General features: G+C 58.5%; 1 protein-coding gene across 1 annotated transcript in view; it reads left to right on the top strand.

Annotated features, from left to right (window-relative positions):
• The first annotated feature begins 1376 nt into the window (after positions 1–1376).
• Positions 1377–25335, top strand: part of Abcc6 (ATP binding cassette subfamily C member 6) — a 40137-nt gene continuing 16178 nt past the window's right edge. The window contains 18 exon segments of the mRNA XM_071605493.1: positions 1377–1415; positions 2590–2772; positions 4232–4357; positions 4489–4617; positions 7247–7372; positions 9319–9380; positions 11412–11595; positions 12192–12337; positions 13377–13554; positions 15419–15580; positions 18007–18099; positions 18448–18651; positions 18801–18947; positions 19573–19660; positions 21761–21836; positions 22055–22181; positions 22361–22537; positions 23937–24104. Of these exon segments, the coding sequence (XP_071461594.1) occupies positions 1380–1415; positions 2590–2772; positions 4232–4357; positions 4489–4617; positions 7247–7372; positions 9319–9380; positions 11412–11595; positions 12192–12337; positions 13377–13554; positions 15419–15580; positions 18007–18099; positions 18448–18651; positions 18801–18947; positions 19573–19660; positions 21761–21836; positions 22055–22181; positions 22361–22537; positions 23937–24104 (2412 nt within the window). The 5' untranslated portion in view covers positions 1377–1379.

Raw genomic sequence — 25335 nt, 5'->3', positions numbered from 1 at the left:
GTGTCTGAAAGACTGAGTTCCTCTCTCCAATCCTCACTTATTTATTTCTATGTGGTCCTGAGGATGGAACCCAGGGCCTTGCACGGGGGAGGTGAGCGCTCTACCACTGAGCCACAATCCCACCCCTCTCTCTCCAGTCTTGAAGGAGCGTGGGCTCCTTGGAGGAAAAATAATGATAAATGTTAATGAAAGTGGTCGTTGCCTTAGTGCGCTTCCGTTTTTTCATCTGTGCACATACCACAAGTACACAGCATCATTTCTAAAGGCAGCCAGAGGCAGGGGACTCTGACACAAAGCCACACACCTTGCTTTAAGACTCAGGACAGGGGAAAAAAAAAAGACTTCCTTCTCCACTTTCCCTAATTTAAGCATATCCCTTTCCCCTGGCCCTTTCTTTTCTCTTTTCTTCTTTTCCCCTGTAAGAACATCATATCCTTTCTATACTGTCATCTCTCGTCCTAGTGTTCAGCAACCGACTTTCCACATTCACACATTTCTGCAATGGCATTTTGCAACTATTGGTTATTGCCTGGTGCAGTGGCACCTGCCTGTAATGCCAGCCACCAGGAAGTCTGAGGCAGGAGGATTGCAAGCTCCAAGCCAGCCTGAGCAACGGAAGCAGACCCTGTCTCAAAATACAAAATGAAAAGGGCTGGAGATGTAGTTCAGTGGTGGCGCCCCCAGGTTCAATACCCAGAACTGGAAAAAAAAAATCAAATAGAATGAACAACTCATTGGTTTTTAACCCGTGCACTAAGTGATCATACGAAGCTAAGGTAATCCCTAGCTTATTTAGCATGTACTGTGTGCCCAGCGCTGTGCCAAGGCTGACCTGGAACTCTCAAGCCTCCTGCCTCAGCCTCCATAATGGCTGGGGTCCCAGTCCTGCGGCCATCTGCCCAGCTTGTGCTAAACTCTTTATTGAGAATCTTCTTAAACTCTTCGCAGCGCCCTGCATATAGACGATGTCCATCCAGGTTGTTGGTCCGTGGCCGCTGCCAAGACTCCTGCTACAAACACGTGCGCACCGTTGGTTCTTTCATCGGGATAAACACCCGGAATTCCTGGTTCCAAAGCGTTTGGGACAAACTTGTTGCAGAGGGCGGGCAACGAGCATGGGGGTGTCCCTGCACTTTTCAGGGATCCCTGGATGCCATCCCCTAGTGGGGTCCCCGGGCCTCCCTGCGCGTCCCCACCGCCGCGCCTCCTTTCACCCTAGTCGTCCCAGCGTGGCGGCGCGGCTGGACCTTGCCCTTGGCCTCCGATCCCGACCGGCCCCGCCCCTGGCCTGCCCGAGCGCAGTGGAGGAGGCTGCCCAGGGATAGACAGACAGGCAGACCCACGCTCGGACCGACGGAGGGACGGACGGAGGGCGCCCGATGGCCGCGCCTGGCGAGCCGTGCGCAGGGCTGGGGGTGAGTGCGCACCCAGCCCCGCTCTCCTTTCCCGGGCTGGGTTTGGCCCCAGATCTCTCTCGGGCTGCGATACTAGGAAGGGAAATACTCCCCTGCCCCCCACTCCCGCCAAATTCTTGGCCCCAGGAAGCGAAGAGATCTGCTGTCCTGTTACAATCCAGGTGACAGCGGACTAAGGGGCCTCCGGATCTCCCAGCGACTGGGGGCTGTGAGCTCTACTTGCATGAAGCTAGGGGACCCTCCCCAAGCCCTTCCCACCGCAGAGAGCCCTATCCCGTCTGCAAGACCCCCTGCCTCCCTGGGCCCCTCGGCCATGGGGCCCTCAGCTCTCTCCAGAGCGGAGTTCTTGGGAAGGGCGGGAGGGCGGGGGGGGGGTGGTGGTCGCCAGCCCTAGGCTCTCAGGGCTTGGTAGACGGGCAATAAAGACACGCAAAGTTAACTGAGCGCCTGCCCCCAGCCCTCATCGCCATCCGAGCTTCGCTGCTATTGACCCATCGTTAGGAGATGAGGCCCAGAGAGGCTGAGTTCAGGGCAGTCAGAGTAGAGATAAGTGAGGGGGGCGGGGGTGAGTGGCCCTGAAGGGACCATGTCCTCCAAACTTTGTATTCGAAATTCTCCAGTTAGAAAGGGCCAGCAGAAAGATGGAGATGAACCCCAGAGATAAAGACGTCCCATGGAACAAGCTTCCAGGGCAGCACCTGAGTGGAGGTCAGCCCTGTACTTCCTACCTGTGTGGGCCTTAAGGAGACGGCTCCCCTCTGGGTGCCTCCTCCTCTACTCATCTGTAAATGGGGACAGTAGCATCTACCATCTGGAGATCCTAGAAGAGGTGGCACCTGTGCCTAGCACTTATTATGGAGCGCACTTGTCCTTGACTCCAGGACACAATTCCCTAGCTTCAGATTCGAGCACCACCAACTTCCCAGTGGGTATGGTCAGCCACGTGACTCAACCTCTCTGGGCCTCAGCGTCCTCCTCTGCCAAATCACTGTGGTGATTACAGCTACCCGTAGGGCTGGTCTGAGGACGGGAAGAGTTGAGAAGTGAGAAGCATCCCAAAGAGGGCGTGGAACATCCTAATGTAAATGTTAGGGGCCCAAATGCTGGACCTGCAGGCAGGTGAGACTGGGTCCCCGGGTTGTACCATCCTGAGGGTCCGCCTGGTGTTCTTCAGGTCTGGAACCAGACAGAGCCGGAGCCTGCGGCCCACAGCCCCCTGAGCCTGTGCTTCCTGAGAACAGCGGGGGTCTGGCTGCCCCCTATGTACCTCTGGGTCCTCGGCCCCATCTACCTCCTCCACATCCACCGCCACGGCAGGGGCTACCTCCGGATGTCCCCGCTCTTCAAAGTGAAAATGGTAGTTTCCACCACTGGGAGCCGTAAACCAGATGATGGAGGGGAGGGCCCGGGAACCTGGCAGGGACCCCAAAATGAACACACCTACCAGGGAGCACACGGGGTAGTGACGAAAGGGAGCCCACTGACCAAACAGATCAATACTAGAAAGGCAACAGAGGTACACTTGGTGGATCAAAGTTCCCCCAAACAGATTTTGTAATTGTAAAACCCCGTGCGCACACAGACACATGCATGTCCCCACAGTGCAGAGGTATCTGAGCCTGGCTTCTCCTGGTGCCATGTGTACTTGGGGTGCGCATGGTGATTTTTACCTTTTTAAAACTTGAACAGTTGATTTGATTTGATTCTTGGGTGCTGGGGACGGAACCCAGGGACCCAGGCATGCTAAGCACACAGCTCTATGCCTGAGCCACACCCAGCCCAATTAACTTTCCTCTTTGCTTCCCCACTGACAGTCCTCCTGAACAGTTTTTAAAAATTGTTAGGTGTTTACCATAGTGTGTTAGATAAATGCTGCTATTCCAAGTGTGGGCCTCTGCATTCATTCACCTTCCATTCATTGCTACAGGAATGTCCTTTCAAGTTCATTCATGGCCAGATCATTAAATTCTGGCTGTATTGCCCACCCTCTATCCGGGCATCGCAAACTGAAAGGTCCACTGTTGCCTCCGAGAGGTTTTGAGGGCCGTGCTGTTTCATCCCGTGGGCAGCACAAAACAGCCATCCGCAGCAGAGAGGAAAGAGACATGAGCGTGTTTCGATAAAACTTTATTTATATTCCCTGAAATGTGAATCTCATCTCATTTTCGAGTCATGACATATTACCTACTTTTGCATTTTTTATTTTTTTGGTAACCAATGATTGAAAAGTGTAAAACAATAAATAATTTCTTAGCTCACAGGCTACATAAATGGACAGCCGGCCCCACTCAGCTGCAGATGGTAGGTAGCCCGTGACCCCGGCAGGAGCCTGGCGGGGTGGTTTGGGTAGCTCCTCCGGGAGCCTTGCCCTGGCCTTCTCTGTGGTGTGTGCACGTGCGAACACTCTCGTTTTCTTGGGCAGATATTCTGGAAACGTCCCAGCCCATTGAAGAGTTTCCCATAGACTTGGTAGCAGAGATTACAAAGGGCGAGAGGGCATAACTTTTTCAGCCTGCGAATAATTTTCATGTCACTTGGTATCTCCACACCCAGAGTGCATTGTTGGAACTCCTTCTGCATTTGGGGGACATGGGTTTGGCCCAAGTCCTGTTGTGTGTTACTCACTCGAGGGCTGGTCTGCAGTGCCCCCCACCCACGCATCCTACACATCAGCAGCCTGGTAACGTGTGACCTTGGTTTATTTCAGGGTCCTAGCCGGGATGTTGCAGAACCAGCGCCCAGTAGGATGTGGGATCACCCCACGTCTCCTCCCACCTCTATTCCACCCCCAGCCTTACTTACACCTGTTTCCCCAGGTGCTCGGGTTTGCCCTCATGCTCCTGTGTGCCTTCAACGTGGCCCTCCCGCTTTGGAAAATCCAACAGGGAACACCCCAGGCACCAGAATTCCTTATTCACCCTACAGTGTGGCTCACCACCACGGTAATGACCTCTTCTGCTGGAACCTGGCTCGCTCCTGGTGGGGAGTGTGGGGAAGAGAGGCGCCTCCCCTCCCACCCCACCCCACCCCACTCCCACCCCCACAAGGGGCCCAGCTGGACTTTGTCACCCAGGGCTTCGCGGTGTTCCTGATTCACATGGAGAGGAAGAAGGGAGTCCGGGCTTCCGGGGTGATGTTTGGGTACTGGCTGCTTTGCTGCCTCTTGCCAGCTACAAGCACTGCCCAGCAGGCCTCCAGAGGGGTAAGCGGGGACCTGGGCCAGCTGGGGAAACCTATATGGCGGCCTTGGGTCTCATCCTTCCCCTGCCCTTTCCACACATGGCTGAATCTCAACACAGAGAGACACAGGCACACACCCCAGTCACTTAAACACTAGTGACTCACAAACGTACCCTCACTTCTAAGTCACCACCCTCCGTCCATGTTCTGACTTTTAACTGGCACATGCTAATCGTACACACTTACGGGGTGCAGCGGGGTATTTGGGTGCATATGTACACCATGTAAGAATCCATAGTTAGGGTGCTTAACATATGCATCACCTCCTCCAGGGGCCGTTTCTTTGGGGTGGGTACATTCAGACTCCTCTCCTGGCTCTTTTGAAATATTCAACATTGTTAATTACAATCCCGGCCCGTGCAGCAGAACGCCAGGCCGCATTCTTCGGCCATATTTGTACCTGCTGAGGAATCTCTCCCACCCGCTCTCAGCCTCTGGCCACCCCGCTGGACCCTGGTCTGTAAGAGCCGATTCTTCCTCCTCTACCTGTGGGTGAGGCCACCCGGCCCTGACCTCTCGAGCCCGGCTCCTTTCACTTCACGCAGTCATCTCTAGATCCCTGCACGTTGTCACTTGTGCTTTTTTTTAATGGCACAGATCCCCTGGTCTCACACACGTCACACTCTCTTGCCGGCTGGCACACACCTGCGTGCCCCAGGCCCGCCTCCCGCCAGGACACAGGAGCTCGCACGAGTACTGCCTGACCTGGACGCACACGCATGCTCTCCCCTAGGTGACGCACGCACGTGCCCCCTCCTCCTGACACACTCGGCCTCCCCGCGTCCCTGTGCATCTGTGCCAACACTCACTTTCTGCACACTCACTCAGCTGTCCAGTCTGGGGAGCGGGGCTTCTGTATTAGGAGCTGATGGAGCGATTTCTCTGCAAAGAGACACACAGCCTGGATGGGGCTTCACAGCCTGGCTCTGCCCACCTTCGGACTGGACCCTTCTCCATTGGTGGGGGGACAGGGGATGGTCCTGGGGATGTGGATGGGCATCTCTGGCCTCTACCCACTAACAGCAGCAACCGCCCTCCACAGTGGTGACCCAGAGTGCCCCCAGATCCTGCCAGGTCCCCTGAGAGGGAAACCCGCCCACCCATGGCGAGTCACTTGCCTCTGGAGAGTGTTCTGCCGAGGCTGTGGGCTGGGGGCCGATGGCCAGGTGGAAGCAGGTGGCCGGCCATCGCTTCTTGAGCCACGTGGACACTGTCCTGCTCCTAGGAGGAGAAAGTGGAGGGACATCTCTGACCCTAGGACAGATTTTTAAAGAGCAACGTTTTTACCTAATGAGGAAATCCCACCTGCACCCCCAAATCATGGAGGGTGGGGCCCACAGTCAGCTTCTGGAACTCAGGACAGAAACAGAGACCCGGGAGTCCTCAGCACGCCGGAGCAGTGGCCACGGACAGGCACCAGGGAGCACTTATGTCCCCCCCCCTACACTGGAGTCTTCCCAGAACGCTCTGTCTAGGGTCCCGAAGTCCCACTTCAAAGACAGGAAACTGAGGCTCCGAGGAGGGAATGCGCTCCCCCAGGCCACGTGGTCAGGAGTGCAGAGGCCAACTGTGAGCCTCTCCCAAGGTCAGGTCTCCTCACTGTCCCAGCTTTGTCATAGCAACAGTGGTTAAAAGAAAAAACCGCACAGCGGCATGGGAAGGTGGGCCCCGTGAAACCAGGGGACAACTGTCTACTGTCTGCAAAACCATAAAATAAAAGCCAGAAGAAAAATCTCAGGAGAGCCAGGCACAGGGCGCACGCTGTCATCCCAGCAGCTCTGGAGGCTGAGGCAGGAGGATCTTGAGTTCAAAACCAGCCTCAGCCACTGTGAGGCGCTGAGCCACCCAGTGGGACCCTGTCTGCCTGTCAGTGAGACCCGTCGGCAGAAGACAAGCCTGGTGACTCCCCCAGTGGGTCTAGCTGTCACTGTCCCCGCCTGAGCCCTGTGTGCGTTCCCACCCCCATCGCAGTAGCCAGGGGACTGTACTTATTGGTCTCTTGTCCAGCCCTGCAGTGGCTCAGCAGAACAGCTCATAATTTGGCACCATCTGTGTGCCCTTGAGCTCAGCTGCTGTTTCACCAGGAGGCTGTAAACCCAGCTGGGGTCAGGTGGGCGGACTGTGCTTAGGAAGGACGTCTGTGTGCCCGGGACAGAGTGCATGCTCAGTTAAGCCCGTTCCCTCTCCGTCAACCAGAAACCAGAGGGAGCCGGCCGGGAGGCTGGGTGTGGCGGGAAAGCTGGAATAGAGAGAGACTTCCAAGATCCCAGTGTCCCTTCTTCTTCTTATCCCAGCTCTGTGTCCGGTCGTCACCAGCTAAGGGCAAAGCCCAGACACAGCCCTGGCCCCGCGTTTGTTCAGACAGAATATGTGCACATCAGGGTTTGCAAACTGGGACAACCAGGAATGCAGGGGCCTGGCTCGGGAACACCCTGGCCCTGTCCCCTGCCTGGACGCTGCTCCTGGCCTGGAACCCTGTTCAGCCCCGGCCTCCCCGCTCTTGGGAGCCCCTCTCTGCCTCCACCCCTGGGGGCTCAGGCACTGTCCTCCGTCCCCCAGACTCAGGGGGACTTGTGCTCTCTCTCCTGCAGGGCTTCCAGAGCGACCCCCTCGGCCACCTGTCCACCTACCTGTGCTTGTCCCTGGTGGTGGCACAGTTTGTGCTGTCCTGCCTGGTGGACTGGCCCCCCTTCTTCCCTAAAGACGCCCAGCAGCCGGTGAGTCCCCAGGTCCCCAACTCCGGGCCTCCTTTCTGCCTGCACCACTTTGGGTCCCAGCCTCCGGGGGGACCCGAGAGCGTGGAACTAGAGCTTAGGTCTGGGTCTTTCATTCGCTGGCAACATGGGGATGGCTCAGCTCCTCGCGGTGGCCCTGTGGCCAGCTCCCTCTGGAAACATCTGAGGCTCTGGGAGCCTGTCTGCCGCGGTGGAGCAGAAGCCAGCACAGGAGAAGTGTCGGCCGAGGGACGCGGCTGGGCGGCCACAGAGCATGGCTTGCAGAAGCAGGCGGTGGGCTGGGTTTGGTCTGGAGGCCACAGCGCTGTCCCCGGCCCTGGGCTCCTGCCGGGTGCTGAGGATCTGGTGAGCAGCAGACAGGGTCCCCGCCCCAGGCAGTTAGCGGTCACATAACTGCGCAGACGTGGGGGAGGTGACACCTGGGGAGGTGCTCGGCAGGAGACTTTCAGGCCCCCGAGTCCCCCTGACGCGTGCCACTGAAGCAGGCACCTGGGGAATCAGGGGAGAATTTTCTGAGGAAGAGCCGGGCCGCCGCCAGCTCTACACCTGCTCACGCGGGTGAGCTGTTCAGAACGGCCGTCGGACTTTTCTGTGCCTGTCAGGACGGAAACAAAGAAAAACCTAATAATTGATAACAAGTTGGGATGGCCACCATGGAGTGACATGGGCACTTTTGTGACTTGTTGGTGACGAGGGTAGACTGCGCAACTTTGTGGGTCAGCTAACAGAAATCTCAGGAAAGAGCCCTCTTTGTTAAAAACTTTGTTCTAATGAGCTCTACGTGACAGTAGGAGGCACCTGCCCCGTCACACACAGGTGGATCATGACTTCTCAGTCTTCTGGTTGAACATGGTGTAGAATCACACCCGTCAGATGCACATAGGGTAATAAAGTCTGATTCTTCCTATTATCCTTTCTACCCCCATACCTCTCCCCTCCCTTCACTCCCCTCTGCCTAATGCAAAGTCCCCGTATTCTCTCCTAGCTGTGCCCCCCCTTAGTGTGAATTAGCATCTGCATATCCAAGAAATCATTTGGCCTTTGGTTTTGGGGGAATCGGCTTATTTCACTTAGCATGATAGTCTCCAGTTCCATCCATTTACTAGCAAAGCCATAATTTCACTCTTCTTCACTGCTAAGCAATATTCCATTGTGTGTATGTGCCACATTTTCTTTATCCATTCATCTGTTGAAGGGCCTCTAGGTTGGTTCCTAGTTTGACTCTTGTGAATTGAGCTGCTATAAACATGGATGTGGCTGCATCACTGTAGGGTGCTGATTTTAAGTCCTTTGGATATAGCCCGAGGAGAGGGAGAGCTGGGTCAAGTGGTGGTTCCATTCCAAGTTTTCTAAGGAATCTCCAGACTGCTTTCCAGATTGGCTGCACCAATTTGCAGTCCCACCAGCAATGTATGAGTGCGCCTTTCTCCCACATCCTCGCCAACGCTGATTGTTGTTTGTATTCTCAAAAGCTGCCCTTCTGACTGGAGTGAGGTGAAATCTCAGCGTAGTTTTGATTTGCATTTCTCTAATTGCTAGAGATGATGAACATTTTTTTCCATGTATTTTTTGACCATTCGTGTTTCTTCTGTGAAGTGGACAGTGCCCTCTTCCCAGCCCTGGCTGAGGGACATCGTTGAGGACATGGTCCTTCTTTGAGAACTTCTTGGTCTTGGTGTGGACAGCTGTTCTCCTGAGCCGCTCTCATTTCTGACTGCGTGGACTCTCCCAGTCTGTAGCTCAGTCCATTTTCACCTTGCCTGCTAGGAAGCACCACGCTCCTCCACGTGACAAGGAGGCAGTGCCCTCAGGGTGCATTCTGAGTGCGGAGTGCGTGGCCGGTCCGTCCTGTCTTCCTGACCGTGGTCACCTACCCACCCTGGGTGTGCGCTGAGGCCTCCCCCTCCCCCATCTTTCATCTTTTGCAGAATCCATGTCCAAAGGCTGGAGCGTCCTTCCCCTCCAGAGCCATGTTCTGGTGGATTTCGGGGTAAGCATGGTGGCGGGAAGGGGCTGGGGGTCCTAGCCACCCAGGCTGCTGCCTGACAAGGGCCGGCCCGGCTTTCCCGCCGGGGGCTTGCCTCCGGTCAGTGTCCCACATACCTGGGCCCACTTCACTTTCTGGGGTGTGATCTGGACTCGGATCCTGGCTCTGCCTCTTAGGGGCCATGTCACAGATCCCCGGGGTCTCCAATTAGCCCTCTGTGACCTGGGGACCGCTCTGCCTTTGTAAATGGAAAGGGCCTCGTGCTTGAGCACAGCTTTAGTCGTTCTGCTAGCGTTTAATAAGCACCTACTCTGTGCTGACCACCAGGAGTAAGATGCAAAAGGCCAACGCTCTACTGCCCGAGGGGCCCCGGCTGCTCCTCTAGGGCCACCCCCCCCCGGCACGGGGGATGTGCCCACCCACCAGACCCCCTCCTGAACGCACTGCAGTCAGACCTCAGTAGCACCCAACCACATGGACGTGGATTCTGGCTGTGTGGCCCTAGACAAGCTACTTTACCTCTCTGTGCCTCAGTCCCCATACCTACAAAACAGGAAGAATGACAGGATCCCCCTCGTGGGCTGTGAAGGTTGAATAAGACAAAGTTGACGAGGCCCTTAGGTGGGGCCTGGTGCGTAGAGAGTGTTACATAAAAGGGTCGTCACACCAACAAGGAACGGGGGCCTCTGGATGTGTGGACTTGGTGGAAGAGCCCAGAAGTTTCCTTGGCAGCCCCCCCCACACACACACACACCGGGGGTCTCGCTGCTGCTTCCTTAACTTAGTTAAGGGTGGCTTTTCCTGCTCTTTGCCACATGGGGGTGTCCTCCGCCCTCCCCAGTGAGCTCGCTTTTTAAAAACTCACTTTTTTTTTTAAACTTCAATGAACTTTTTAAAAAGGAATCTTACCGTCACTGTCCAGACTTGGAAAGTCAGTCAAATCCCCTGCCCTGTAGAAAACTCCGGAAGAAAACTCCTCAGGGCACGGCAAGCTGGGTTAACCCCGTCCCGGTCAGGCCGGTGGGTGCCCAAGATCACTGTGTCTTAGACTAAAAGGGCACTTGGCAAGTCCTAGAGAGAGAGGTGACACCCGGAGGACCTCCCAGGTGTCATCAGAAAGATCAAAGAGACCCGAAAAGAAAGCAAGGCTCCCTCCGCAGACGTCCGTAGAGTTTAATTTCTCCTGTATGTGCCGACCTCAGTCACCTCGGGCCATCTGCAGGACATGTCTCACTTTTAAAGTGAGAAAATTGAAACCTAGGGACGTGCCCCAAGGTCACAGAACCCTGCCAGAATGCGGGAACACAAGACAGGGAGGTGGACAGTACTGCCCCTGCCCAGGGAACTTGCCATCTGCTGGAGGAGGGGACACTAAGTAGATAATTAGGTAAAAAATGGAGATCATCGTGGCAACTGACTTTCTTTTAAAATGAGGCTCAGGAGACCCCAGGCAGTTAGAATGGAATCCACCGGGGCTGGGAAGTCCAGGGGGACCTTCCTAAGAAGTCAGGTGTAAGCTCAGACGATGAGTAAGAAACGGCCAGAGGAGGGGTGGCAGGAAACGGGATTTTAGCAGTGTGTCAGGCATATGCAAAGGCCCTGAGGCTGCTGGTTGGGCCAGCGGAGGAGGAGAGGTATTTTTAGCTGGGGGAGGAGTTCAGATCCCCTCCACTCTGAGCGTTTTAGCCCCTGGACTTCTGACCCTCGGGGAGGGGTCTGTTGCCCTAGCGATGTCAGCTGTCCCTTGGTGAAGTCACTTCGTCATCCCTCTGAGCCTCTGTGTCCGTCATCATCTGTAAAATGGGCCAATGATCATCTAGCGGACGGGCTCCCCTGAGAATAAGTGAGACCCTCTTCGTAACCGAGGGGTGCCCCGCCGATGTCAGGTGGGCTGAGGTCGGCTGCCTTCCCTGACCCAGGGCCCAACAGAGGTACAGAGAGCCACAGTGACATGCCCAGGGTCACACGGCTGCCGGCTGGGGCCCCCCGGGATGGGCGGCTGGAGAAACGGGCCTCGGTGTCCCTCTTGGACAGGCTGCTCTGGAGGGGCTACCGGAAGCCACTGGGACCAAAGGACTTCTGGTCACTCGAGCAAGGAAACTCCTCTGAAGAGCTGGTTTCCCGGCTGGAGCAGGAATGGAGGAGGAGCCGCCGCGTGGCCCAGAGGTGAGGGCTGGGGCCGGGGCTCAGGCCGGTTCTCGGTCAGCAAAGTCCACCCGTCACTTGGACCCCCAAGTTCAAGTCCAGCCTCAGCAGCTTCGGGAGACCCTGTCTCAGAACACACTGGGGGCTGGGATGCAGCTCGGCCGCGGGGCCCCTGGTTCCAGCCTCTGCCCGAGTCCTTCTGGTCCCAGCCTCGCACCCTGGGCCCGTCCACGGGCCCCTCTGAGCCTCGGTTTCCTCGTCTGTGCAGAAGAGGGGACACCAGGCTTGCAGGGTTCCTGGGAGGACGCAGGAGTGCCCGCACCCCGTCAGCTCCACAGGTGCCTCCCACGGTGGCCCCAAGGCCACGGGCTGCCTGCCGTCCCTCCCGCTCCCGCCGCTGCCCATCCTGATGGAGTCCCCTGGGTGTCGGAGCCGGCAGGTCTCGCCCGCCCCCTGTCGTGGGGAACAGAACCCCGGGGGCCGGCACCTGCTGGGCGGCTCAGCCTGTGGGCAGCACCCGGCACCCTCTCCTCTCCCCGAAGGCGCACCAAGGTGTCCAAGAGCAAGGGACGCTGCGGCGCGGAGGCCGCAGAGACGGAGGCTGCGGAGAAGGAGGCCGCAGAGACGGAGGCCGCAGAGACGGAGGCCGCAGAGACGGAGGCTGCGGAGAAGGAGGCCCTCCTGCAGCAGGAGGGGAGCCCGCGGGGACCGCTGCTCAGGGCCATCTGCCGGGTGTTCCGTTCCACCTTCCTGCTGGGGACCCTCAGCCTGGTCATCAGTGACGTCTTCAGGTTCTCTGTCCCCAAGCTCCTCAGGTAGGTGGGGCGTCTGGCTAAGGTGGCGGCCCCACGGCGTCCTTCCAGGGCTGCGGTCTCCTGCGGCCTCTTCCTGGACGCGTGGTGCTCAGCACCCGGGCGGGGCATGGAGGCGGGAAGAGGAGAAGTGTCCCTGAGGTCAGGGGGTGACCCTCCCCTGCCTGGGTCACTCGCTTCTGGCTATAAACCACCCCAAGGTGAGGACGCAGAGCCAACAGGCATGTGTTTGTTGGGCTGTGACAATATGGTGGCATCCCGGCTAGGATCCACTGGGCGGACCTTCTTACGCCGGGGTCCACCCGGGTGTCCTCCTCCGGCTCCTGGTTTGGCTGGACACTGGCTCTGCCGGTTTCATTTCCTTACATTCCTTTGGGCTGGGCACGGAGCCCGGGGCCCTGGGTGCGCTAGGCAGGTGCCTCCCGCCAGCGCCATTGGAACCCTGCAGGTGGCTCTGCTAGGACCGTCTCACCAGGGACACTTTCCGCTCTCTCTCCTGCACGTGCAGAAGGCTAGCTGGGGCCTGTTCCCATGGCCACTTGGAAGGGTCCAGGAGAGGGGACAAAGTGGCATGTGCTCCTGAGGCCGTGGCTGGGAGCTAGCAGCGTCCCCTCCAGCCAGATGTCAGGGCCTGAGTATGAGTCCCTAGGTCCCCTGTAACAGAGCACCACAAAATGGGTGACCACTGGACTCACCGTCCCTCCGTCTGGAGGCTGAAGCCCAAGGTGAAGACGGCGGCGGGATGGGCTTCTCCCAAGGCCACTCCTCACCCACTGTGTCCTTGCGTGGCCCCGCCTTGGGGGTCCCGGGGGACACTAGGCAGATGGGATGAGGACCCTGTTGGCCCTGGTTGACATCAATGCCCTCTTTGGGGGGCGCTGCCTCCTGGTGGGGGATCTCAGCTCTGCAGGAGGAGCCCCAGGCCTCATGGGAAGGAGCGAGGATGCGGGGGACGGCCCTCTGCAGGAGGGGTCTGCGCCCCTGGGCCTCGGCGGGCAGCTGCGGGGTGCTGGCCTCATCCGCTGCCCTCCCCCTCCCCCAGCCTGTTCCTGGAGTTCATGGACAGCCCCGAGGCCCCCGCCTGGAAGGGGCCGCTCCTGGCCACCCTGATGTTCCTCGCAGCCTGCCTGCAGACGCTGTTCGAGCAGCACTTCATGTACAGGGTGAAGGTGCTGCAGATGAGGCTGCGCACCGCCATCACCGGCCTGGTGTACCGGAAGGTGAGCCCCGGGGCACTCACGCCCTCCCGTCCAGGCTGGAGGGGACGGTGTCCCTGGGCTCTCGATGATACCCTCAGGGCTGAGAACAGAGTCTTCACTCACTGAGTCTTCACTCCCTGCACTCTCATCTCCTTGGTTCTTCTAGTCAGGCCCCGTGTGATCTGACCCTGAGACCCCTCCAAGCTCATCCCGTCCCACAGCTCCTCCTCCTCCCACGCTCCCCCTCCTCCTGCCATGCTGCTCTCCTCTCAGGTCCTCAAACCTGCCCGGTGTGCTCCCACCTTGGGGCTTTGGCGCTTGGGATTCCTACTGCCGGGTCAGCTCAATGTCCTGCCGAAGCTGGGTCGTGCCTTAGTGGTCCTGGTTTCCAAACCTGGTGTAGACACTCATGAGCCCTCTGACGTTAAGCCAGGCCCAGGGACCCGTGCCTGTGAGCCCAGTGACTTTGGAGGCTGAGACAGGAGGATCCCCAAGTTTGCACGCACACACATGCACACACACACACACACACACACACACAGCCCTGACCTTGGACGTCCCTCTATCCCGAGTTTCCTGAGCAGGGTGGTGACTGTCACTGTATCCACCTCCTCTTCCTCTGGGAGTGTCCACTCCTGCTCATGACAGCCTCTGGCTGTGGTGGACTGTCCCCTGTCACCAGGCAGCACTGCTTAGGGTGGAGTGACTTCTGGGCCACTGTCCAGTGCCATGGCCTGGAGGTTCTGTGACGACTGTGACCACCCCCTGGGCAGCCAGAGCTGGGCAGTGACTGTGCTCCCTCAGGGGACCCTGGGGGCCAGGCCCACCAAGCTGCCACGGATCCTGGCTCCGGGGGGGTCTGCAGCAACTGAATGAGGGTGTTCCCAGCCCCTGAGCTGCCACCCGCGGGAGAGGGGACAAGGCACTGTCCTGGATGGCCCTGGCATGCTGCCCGGCCAGCCTGCTCTGTGCAGGCTCCTGTCCCACTCAGCATCGGAGTTGGGTGTGGCCTCTCAAGTCTCCCGAGTTCACCTGTTTCCTGAGCTAAAGAGGAAGCCCTTTGATCCCTGGATGAATGAGCCGGACTTCCGCTGCCCCTCGGGCTGCCCCTCGCTGCCCTTGAACCCATTGTGAAAGGCTTGGGTGTCCTTCCCTTTGGAACTCCAGTCCCTGGTGCCGGTCGGCTGCTCAGGGAGGGGCACAGGTGGCTGTCCCTTGTAGAGCTGCATCCCCGGCCCAGCTCACTCTCACCCTCACACACCAGCAGAGAGAGGATCGCAGGTAGAGTCCAACATCCAACAGGCCAGAAGGGGTCCACTGTGACCCCCGGGTCAGGGGAAACAGGATCGGGGTCCGAGGCCGTGGAATCGTGGGGGTGTGGTTCCACATCACACCTGGCCCACATCACGCCTTTCTGGTCCTGGTTTCCAATCCCAGCTCAGCATTTACCAGCCCCCCCAACTTTGAGCAAGTTGTTCAACCCCTCGGGGCCTCGGTCCCCTTGGCTGCCCAGTGGGGTAATAAGTGTGCGGCTCCCTGACCCGGGATGGCTGTCTCTTTTCACCCTTTAGCAGTTCTGCAGTCAGGACGCATCTCGAGGGTCCCAGTTTTACTGGGGATATTTTCCCTGGGGATTCAAAGCCGGAGAGGGCTCTGTCTGGGCGTTTGGGATTGCATGGGGCACGGCTGAGCCCAGGGCCGGGTTGGCACTTGGCACATGACCTCCGTGACCTTGCTGAGGCTGGTGTATTTATCGGGGCTGTGGATTTCTGCTGCGCCAGAGCTCTAGGGACTCCGCCTGGATGCCCAGGACAGCCCCGGGAGGTGGGCACAGGGGACTTCACAGGCTCCTCCCCTCCTCAGCCCCTCTGTCCCTCCGGCCCAGGTCCTGGCCCTGTCCAGCAGCGCCAGAAAGGCCAGCGCCGTGGGGGACGTGGTCAACCTGCTGTCTGTGGACGTGCCGCGGCTCACGGAGAGCGTCCTCTACCTCAACAGCTCCTGGCTGCTGCTGCTCTGGATCTGCCTCTGCTTCGCCTACCTGTGGCAGGTGCGGGGCGGAGGGGCGGGGCTTGGGAGAGGGAGAAGCCCTAGGGACGCGCGGGGCTCGGCCCCTCTGGGACTCGGTTTCCCCTCTTGCAAGGTGGAGTCTCTGCCGATGGCATTGAGGCTTCTCAGGGAGGGTCTTGGGGTCACCAGGAGGCAGATGGGGCACAAGGTATCAGTACTGCTGGGGGGTTCAGACCCCGGCACACAGCAAAACGATAGTAAAAGACCCTTTTACGGGAAAGAGATTGTTACCTGAGCAACCAACGGACCCCCCCCCCAAAAAAAAAGAAAGAAAAAAAAAAAAGAGAAAAAGTAATGAGACAGAGAAAAGAGAGAGGACTCTTTTTTATTTTATTTATTTATTTTATTTTGGTACCAGGGGTGGAACTCAGGGCCACTGAGCCCCATCCCCAGCCCTATCTGTATTTTATTTAGAGACAGGGTCTCGCTGAGTTGCTTAGGGCCTCGCTTTTGCTGAGGCTGGCTTTCGAGATCCTCCTGCCTCAGCCTCCCGAGCCACTGGGATGACAGGCGTGCGCCACCAAGTTCAGTTGTTCTTTTGATTAAAATCAAACTCTCTCAGTAGCTCCTGGGTTCAAGTCCTGCCCTGACCACTTACTGACTGGAAACCTTTACCCTGGTCATGGGCCCCTTTCCCCATCTAAAAAGAGATGGCAATCAGGAATAGCGCCCTGTCCTAGGGCCGCTGGGGTTCACTGGCTCTGCAGGGTGAGCAGCCTTCGTGTGGAATGCCTGGCCCGAGGCGGTGAGGGTGGCAGGACTTTGCGATGTTGGAATATCTGCGTGACGCCTCCTGAGATCTCGTGGGGAGGGCCCAGGTCTAAACAGCAAACCCGCTTATGTTTCAAACGCGCCTCACCCACGTGGCCTGACGGTGTCCCATACAATGTTTTCAGTCTGCCTGTGTTTTGACTGTGACCCTCGAGGTCAGTGTGGACGCTCCCATTGCAGCCTCCTGAGAGTGCTGGATCTTGGAGCATTTTGATTTCAGATTCGGGTGTCCAACCCGTGCCCGTGAAGAACAGGACAGAGGCCCACAGCGGCTCTGTGGATTTTGCTAGTGTCCCTGATAACTAAAGAGCTCCTGGGACCATCTAGCGCTTAGCTGTCCTGCTCCAGGGTGGATGTGGGGCTCACAAGCTTATCTATAAAGGACCGGACGGTGGCCATTTTACGCTTAGGGGGCCGCAGGTCGCTCTCTCGACTCTTCAGTTCTGTCTTCAGGATGCAAAAGCAACCTCGGACGATGCTGAACCCCTGGGTGTGATGGCTGGGCACGGCAGCCCACGCCTGTACCCCCAACAACTCAGGAGGCTGAGGCAGGAGGATCACGGGTTCAAAGCCAGCCTCAGCAACTTAGCGAGGCCCTAAGCAACTCAGTGAGACCCTGACTCAAAATAAAATGTTCAAAAGGGCTGGGGATGAGGCTCAGAGGCAGAGCACCCCTGGGTTCAATCCCCCGCACCATACAGAACTCCCTTTATGGACACTGCGACTTGAACTCCACATCATTGTCACATGTCATGAAACAGTCTTCAAGTTTCACAACGATTTAAACTGTAAATGCCATTTAGAACTTCCTGCAGAGCTCCTGGGAGACACAAAAGCCCCTGTGCCAGTGACGACAGGCCCTGGGTGGGTCCGTGGGTGGCATGCTGATCGAGCACGAGGGGCAGATCCTCCTGCATGCCCTCTGGTGCCCGTGCACATCATTATTTTGGCAGTGCCCACGGGGAAGGACCTTTCTCTGTATTTCAAGGCCTTGCATACAGCAGGTGCTCATCAAGGACACAGAGGCTTTCAGGCAGTACCTGACGTGCAGGATAGAAACACTGGATGTTTCTATTCAGAATAAAGAGGGGGAGGGAGGGAGGGAGGAAATGTGGAGAAATTCAAGGAGGTCGAACAAGGAGACGGTGACCGTGATAAAAACCAGGGACTGAGAGCCCTGCAGGTGCCCTCCCTGAGGAGTGCATCACCCAGCCCTTAGAAGACCGTCCCAATCATCAGAGGGTCACCACGCGGTGCAGGTTAAGGAGGGCTGGGCTCGGGGTGCCACAGTTAGGCGATACCAGTTGTTTCCTTAGGGTCTTTCCAGCTGGGTGCGGGCCTGTGCCTTCTAGACACTTCTCCACTGAGCCACTGGGTGGCGCCAATGCCTTATAAATGAAGGGAACTGTCCACCCAGTGCCCAGTGCCCCCCCTGGTGACATGGGTGACTCACCTGGAATCTAACCCCGCCCACCCCAGGTGGACAGCTCCCACCCTGGCAGAAGGACCCCATGTTCCTCAGGCGTCTCCTCCGTGGACCCCCGTGAGCCCCCCACCCTGACATCTGCCTGTGTGAGGACCCACGTCTGACCACATCCCCGGGGGTCTCGTGCCCCCCACCTGCTCTGTCCCCAGCTTCTAGGACCCTCAGCCCTCACGGCCATCGCTGTCTTCCTGGGCCTCCTCCCTCTGAATTTCTTCATCACTAAGAAGAAGGGCCACTACCAGGTTTGGCTCTGGGAGCAGGGACGTGCCAATCAGGAGGTGGGGGGTGCTCACGGGTCCTGGGCCCCCGCTGGCACCAGAGACTGGGGGGGGGGGGTCCTGCAGGCCTGACTTGCCCTTGCCCTGGCACGACTGTGCCCCGACTCGGACCTGGGCACCCATCCAGAGCATGACCCCTTCCACGGTGGGCTCTCCAGCCCCCAGTCTCCGACCTGGACAGCGGCAGCCACCCCGTCCCTTGCTGAGTCCCCAGTTGTTCCCTCGCCCTCTGACCTTTGCTGTCCCCTGGGATTCTGCCTTCTAAGGTGGCCACTGATCTTCTCGCCCTTCTCTGCTTCCCGCGGGTCACAGGAGGAGCAGATGCGCCAGAAGGACTCCCGGGCGCGGCTCACCAGCTCCGTCCTCAGGACCATGGGGACCATCAAGGCCCACGGCTGGGAGGAGGCCTTCCTGGAGAGGATCCTGCGCATCCGGGGCCAGGAGCTGGGTGCCCTGAGGACGTCCACCCTTCTCTTCTCCGTGTCCCTGGTGTCCTTCCAAGTGTCCACGTTTCTGGTGACGCCGCCGGTTTCCCTGCAGAGCCTGGGCTGGGGGAGGGCGTGCCCGGGTGGGGACCCCACGCTGACCCTGGAGGCCGCGCAGCGGGGCATCTTCCCGGCCACGCTCGGCCGTCGTCTCACGGTCAGCGCCGGGTGCCCCTCCAGGTTGCCCTGGTGGTGTTTGCGGTGCACACTCTGGTGGCCGAGGAGAACGCCATGGACGCGGAGAAGGCCTTCGTGACCCTGACCGTACTGGGCATCCTCAACAAAGCCCAGGCCTTCCTGCCCTTCTCCGTCCATTTACTTGTCCAGGTGGGGCCAGCGGGGAGGGCCCCGTGCCGGCCACCCCTGCAGGCAGAGGAGGAGAGGGAGGGAGAGGAGGCGTGACATGGAGCAGAGGGTAGCAGGGAGCCATCGGAAAGGGTCCAGAGGGTGACGGGGACCGCAGCACAGGTCCTCCAAGGGCGCAGCAAGCCCTGGTGCAGGAGTCCCTGCCCGGTCCCCTTTCATCCAGAGCTTTACTCGCTGCCCGCTCTGTCCTGAGCATCCCTGGGCACTTGCCCGTCGGAGCTGCTGCATTTCCAGGGCTGCCTCCCGGTCCCCAGAGGTGGGTTTGTGGTTGGGAGCTGAGAGGGTGCCCCCCGGTGGACAGAGTCCGACATGATCTTTCATCTTGCCTTGAGGCTGTGGGAAAAGCCACCACCTTTTCCGGCACTTGATTGTTGCAGTTTTGCTACTTAGGAGCCAGGAGGTGGGAGAGGTCCCCACTGCCATCACGGTCCCCACCTCCACATGTGCACAGAGGCTTCGTTCTAACGCCTTGCAAACCCGCGGGGCTCGGTAGACAGGACACCGTAGTCACGCGTCCTGGGCACCTGCCCCAGAAGCTGGGCTCCTGCTCTTCTGGCTGGGTGACCCGGGGCCCTGGTTTCCACAGGCCTGGGTGTCCTTCAACCGTCTGGCTGCCTTCCTGAGCTTGGAGGAAGTTGACCCCAGTGTGGAGGACGTGAAGGCCGCCAGCCTGGGTGAGGGCCAAGCTCAGCAGGAGGGCACGGGGGGATGGGGGACATGGACAGGAAGAGCGCCCCCACCTGGGGAGATGGCCGGGCTGCGGCAGGGGGTGGCAGGGACAGGCCTCTCACCATGTGGAAGTCAGGCATCACGGGGGACTGTCCTGCTGGGTGCGCAGGGTGACCCCTGGAGCCCCCGTGGGGTGCTGTTCCAGGTGCACAGCACTGAACACTGGGCCCAGGTCCTTGTCCTCATTCACAGTCCAGGAAGAGAAACAGCGACATTTGTTGGGGGGCGGGGGTACCAGGGATTGAACTCAGGGGCACTCGACCACTGATCCACATCCCCAGCCCTGTTTTGTATTTTATTTAGAGACAGGGTCTCACTGAGTTGCTTAGGGCCTCACTTTTGCTGAGGCTGGCTTTGAACCTGAGATCCTCCTGCCTCAGCCTCCCGAGCTGCTGGGACTACCAGCATGTGCCACGGCACCCTGTGACACAGTGACATGTTTGCCCAGCTAGAAAATGAGTTACAGGCACCATCATAGTATGAGACTCACCAAGCGCTAGTTACCTAGTTACTATTACTAGTTAGCTTCTCTGTTCTGCCCTGGGCATTCTCACCACCTCTTGTAGGTCATAGTGACGTCAACTCCTGCTGGGGTGAGGTGGGACCTGTCACCAGGTTATGTTGTGGCTCGGGCATCTGGTCAACCTGCTCATTTGGATGCTAAGCCCATGGCAGTGGACGGCCAGGTCCAAATCCTGGCTGCAGCACTGACCAGCCAGGTGGCCCTGACTAGCTGTCAACCTCTTGGGGCCTTGGTGCCCCCATCTGCAGGAACCTGCTCCCTGGGCTCGGGGTGAGGGTCCACGGGCTCAGGTTCGGCCCATAGCCCAGGGCCTGGCACCCAGCCTGAGCCCAGAGCACTTAGTCATTAGTGATTGTTACAAAAAACCCAGAAACAGCAACACCCAGGGCCCTGACACACCTTCGGCTGCACACAGCTTTGCTCGACCCTGTGGGTGTGACTCAGCAGTTCAGACCCAAGTCCTGGGTTCAAGTCCTGGGCTGTCCGCCCCAGCTGTGTGGCCCTGGGCAGCACCTCCTCCCCTCCTGGACTCGAATGCCCTCTGCCCACATCGTCCCGGGGGCTGCAGGAGATGGCAGCCCCTGGGCATTAGGACTGCTCCGTCGATAGGCTGGGGTCTCTCATGACTGTGATGTCACCCCCACTGAAGGGCCACCAACCACAGACCCCTGGGTGTTACTTTAGTCATGAGTTTGACCCAGCTGGTCACCTGCTTGGGGCCAGAGCCGCCCTCTCTCAAAGCTATGCCAGAGTGAGACGAATACAAACACCCGCAGCTAGACTGGACGGGCACTTCCGTGTGCAAGCACCATTCAAAGTGCCCGGTGTAGACCCGAGCTCCCCTGAGCCTCCGGATGACCCTCGCCAAGTCTTACGGAAGGGGAAGGAGGAGGGGAAGCCCCACTCCTCAGATGACAAGCGGGATCCCAGACTCCCAGGCCCACACCCGGGATGCCCAGTTCACTCTGAATCTGCAATTTATTCTCTAATAAACCTTTCATTATGATCATGTCCCATGCAATATTTGGGGCATATGTATGCTAAGGAGAAAAAACCACTATTGGGAGTTCACATTTAAGTGGGGGTTCTCCGTTGGATCGGGCATCCTCCCTGGAGACGGTCAAGTTTACGGGTGCCCATGAGTCTCTAAGGGACTGAAGAACTCAGGTCCCCAGGGCTCCAGTCGTAAAATCGACACTGCCCCCCTCCCGTGCCACAGCCCTGGGGTCAGGTGATGAATCATGTAAAACTCTTCTTTTTCTGCAAAGGACTTGATTGTACCTAATTCGGGCTCCTGGGCCACGTGGTCACTGCCACCTTAGCAGGAAGGAGTGGGCGTGGCGCGTTTCAGTAACTCTCCACTCATACAAATAGAGGGCAGGCCGGGTGGCTTCCTGTGGGGTCACCGTAAGCTGGTGAGTGGCAGGGGCTGGCTCTCTGGGGGTATCCTGCTGTCTCCTGGGCAATGGCTGGTGGCCTCGGGGCAGAGTGACCCTGCAATAACTGGCTTTGTGTCCTGCAGCTGCCGGGAAGGACTGCGTGGCCATCCACAACGGCACCTTCGCCTGGTCCCGGGAAGGGCCTCCCTGCCTGCACAGGTACTGATGGCCCCGCCCGGGGGGAGCCTTCACACTTAGGGGGAGAGGGTGCAGGGGCAGCTGTGAGTCCTGCTTGGGAAGCGTGTGGCGTCCAGCCTGGGGCCGGAGGGCGCCGCAGGGAGTGGCGGGCGGGTGGGCTGGTGGGAGAGGCGCGGTGTCGGGGGCCACTCATCCTGCACAGACCCGGAGAACTGCATGCTGTCCCTCCTCGTGGCCAGGATCAGCCTCACCGTGCCCCAGGGGTGTCTCCTGGCTGTCGTGGGTCCCGTGGGGTCAGGGAAGTCCTCCTTGCTGTCTGCCCTCCTCGGGGAGCTGTCAACGGTGGAGGGGTCCGTGAGCATCAAGGTGAGGCCGCCCCGGCTGCTAAGATGCCCATCCTGAGCCCCCCGTGCCCACGTCCTCCCACGCCCCCGCTCCCAGCCGAGCTGATTGGCATCGGCTCTGCGTCCCCCCTCCCCCTCAGGGCCGGCTCCCCCCCCCTGGAAGGGCTCCCACCTCGGTCACCCAAACTGGCTGTGTCGCAGGGCCCTGTGGCGTACGTGCCCCAGGAGGCCTGGGTCCAGAACAGCTCCGTGGTGGAGAACGTGTGCTTCAGGCGGCCGCTGGACCTGCCCTGGCTGGACACGGTGCTGGAGGCCTGCGCCCTGCGGCCGGACGTGGACAGCTTCCCGGCGGGTGTCCACACCCGCATCGGAGAGCAGGTGGGGCCCGCCTTCTTGGCACAGGGCCATCGGGGGAGGGACCTCGGCCGCCCTGGCCCGTGGGCAAAGTGCTGAGGGGCAGAGGGCACAGGAAGCGGGCGGTCAAGGGTGCAGTGGGTGCTCGCGGTCATTAACGAATCCGTGACTGGAAACAGGCCAGGGAGAGGCCGAGGCCATGGCGGGGGTCAGTGGGTTAGTGGCCGGGGCTTTCGGACAACTAGACCAGACACCGGGTCAGGGACCCCTCGGAAGTCAAATTCCAGGGCCGGGGCGAGCGGGGGACTGTGGACGGCGGATCCCCGTCATGTACGACCGGAGTGCTCCAAAACAATACGGGACACTCCAAGTCCAGGGGCGGAGGGGAGCTGCCCAGGGAGGCCAAGGAGAGCAGGGCCAGGCCCGAGAGTGGCCAGAGGGAGGCCCCTGGAAGGGAGACCCGGAAGTGCTTCAAACAGGAGGGGGCACGTCTGTCCAGCTGTGTCACACCCTGGGCCGAATGTCTGGTGGCCTAGAGCCTCCTCCTCCTGTATCCCGCACCCAGACCCATGCACCGTGGCTCCGTCCACCACCAGCCCTCCCCTGCCTGCTGCAGGAGCCCCCCGATGGCCCCTTTGACCAGGCCCGCCACAGCAGCTAGACCACTCCTGGCTCCGCACAGAACCCACCTGGCCCCCCGTTTCCCTCAAGGCAAAGCCCAAGTCCCGACCGTCCCTGACAAGGCCTCTTGCCATCTGTCCCCACCTGTATCTCTGCCCATCTCCCCTCATACCCACCCCCTTTCCTGCTTCTGTCCAGTCGCGGGGTCTCTGCTATGTTTCCTGAACACCCGAGGCACGCTCCCACCTCAGGGCCTTTGCACCTGCCTCCCTTTGCGGGGAAGCTCTCCCCCTGGGGCCACGGGGGGCTCACCCCTCTGCTGAACGGCCGTGTGCGCATCCCAGCTCTCATTCCACGCTCCCCACACGCCATGCAGGTCCCTTGTCTGGGCTTTGGATTCTCTCTGTCCCTCACCCCACCCTTTTTACAATGAAAGGCCAGGAGAGCAGGGCCTTGTCCCTGGCTGAGTCCTCAGGCCCTAGACCATAGCTGGCCATAGAGCAGCCGCGTGGTAGATGTTGGCTGAATGGAAAGAAATAAGAACCAGAAGCCGTTGCTGGATGGAGCATCAGGGACATCAGGGGAGGGACCACAAAGGTGATGTCGTGGAGGAAGCCGGCTGAGTGGAGCCGTGAGCCAGGCAGAGACAAGCAGCGAGTGTAGACGGATCCAGCAGTAGGCTGGGGAAGGCCACCCTGAGGACCCGGGGGTTGCGCCCTACCCTGGCCAACCCACACCGTCCACGCGTCCCAGCACCGCCCAGCCGGTGCAGACTTGGGTCCCTGTTCCTCTCTGGCCACAGGGCATGAATCTCTCCGGGGGCCAGAAGCAGCGGCTGAGCCTGGCCCGGGCCGTGTACAGAAAGGCTGCCGTGTACCTGCTGGACGACCCCCTGGCAGCCCTGGATGCCCATGTCGGCCAGCACGTCTTCACCCAGGTCATCGGGCCTGGCGGGCTTCTCCAGGGGACAGTGAGTTTGGGAACACATGTCAGAATCAACAGGGCAAGAGCAGAAGCCCTTAGAATTCAGTCCTAACCCAGATCTGTCTACCACCCGCTCCTTGGGTCTAATTTTCCTCTTTGTATTGGTCAGCTTTTGTTGTGACAGTGCTACGTAACAAAGAATCCCCCCCCCCCAATCTCAGTGGTTTATGACAGCACTCTTTTATTAGTGCATTTTAATTATACAGAATAACGGGCTTCATTGCAAGATATTTGTAGGTGCAAACAGCATACTTTAAACATATCCATCCCCCATTACCATCCTTCCTCCTCCTCCTGGTCCCCTTCTTCTCCTCTGATGGTCTCCTTCCTACTTTCATCTCTCCCACGCCCCCAGAATCCACTTAATACTTGTCTTCCTGTCTGGCTTATTTTTCACTGAACACGACGATCTCTAGTTCCATTAATTTTCCTGCAAATGACAGGATTTCATTCTTCTTTATGACTTGAATATCACTCCACTGTGTGTACAAACCACATTTTCTTTATCCGTTCATCTGTTGATGGGCCCCTAGGCTATTTCATCACTTGGCTAACTGTGTCTCACTTTATTCTGCTGACTTTATTTCCTTTGGGTCTGTGCTGAGGAAATAAAGCTGAATCACATGGTAGTTCTAGTTTTAGTGCTTTGGAGGAATGTCCATACTGTCTCCATAGTGGCTTTCCTAACTTGCCAAGGCTGGCCTCCAACTTGTGAACCTCCTGCCTCCGGAGTCACTGGGATCACGGGGTGCACCACTGCACCTGGATTTTCAGGGCTTTTATTCATAAAGGGATGTTGAATTTTGTTTAGAGCCTTTTCCTGCACCTATTGAGATCATCGTATGCTTTTTAAAAGTACTCTATCATGCTTATTGATTTCAGAGGTTGAGCCATCCTTGAATTCCTGGAATGGAACCAACTTTGATCATGGCATCTGATCTTTTCAATGTGCTGTTGGATTTGGTTGCAGGTTTTTATTGAGAATTTTGCATCTAGGTTCATCAAGGATGATGGTCTAGGATTTTCTTTTTTTGTTGTGTCCTTACCTGGTGTGGTTATCAGGGTGATGGCTGGCTTTCTAGAATGGGTTTGGAAGTGCTCTCCTCCTTTCCTATTTCATGGAATAGTTTGAGGAGCTTTGCTGTCAATTCTTTAAAGATCTAGTAAAACTCAACAGTGAGTCCGTCTGTGGCTGGGCTTTTCCTTGTTGGAGACTT

The sequence above is a fragment of the Marmota flaviventris genome, chromosome 19 (assembly GCF_047511675.1).
Source record: "Marmota flaviventris isolate mMarFla1 chromosome 19, mMarFla1.hap1, whole genome shotgun sequence".
Lineage (NCBI taxonomy): Eukaryota > Metazoa > Chordata > Mammalia > Rodentia > Sciuridae > Marmota > Marmota flaviventris.
The sequence above is the reverse complement of the archived record's forward strand: the minus strand, read 5'-3'. Positions and strand labels throughout refer to the sequence as shown.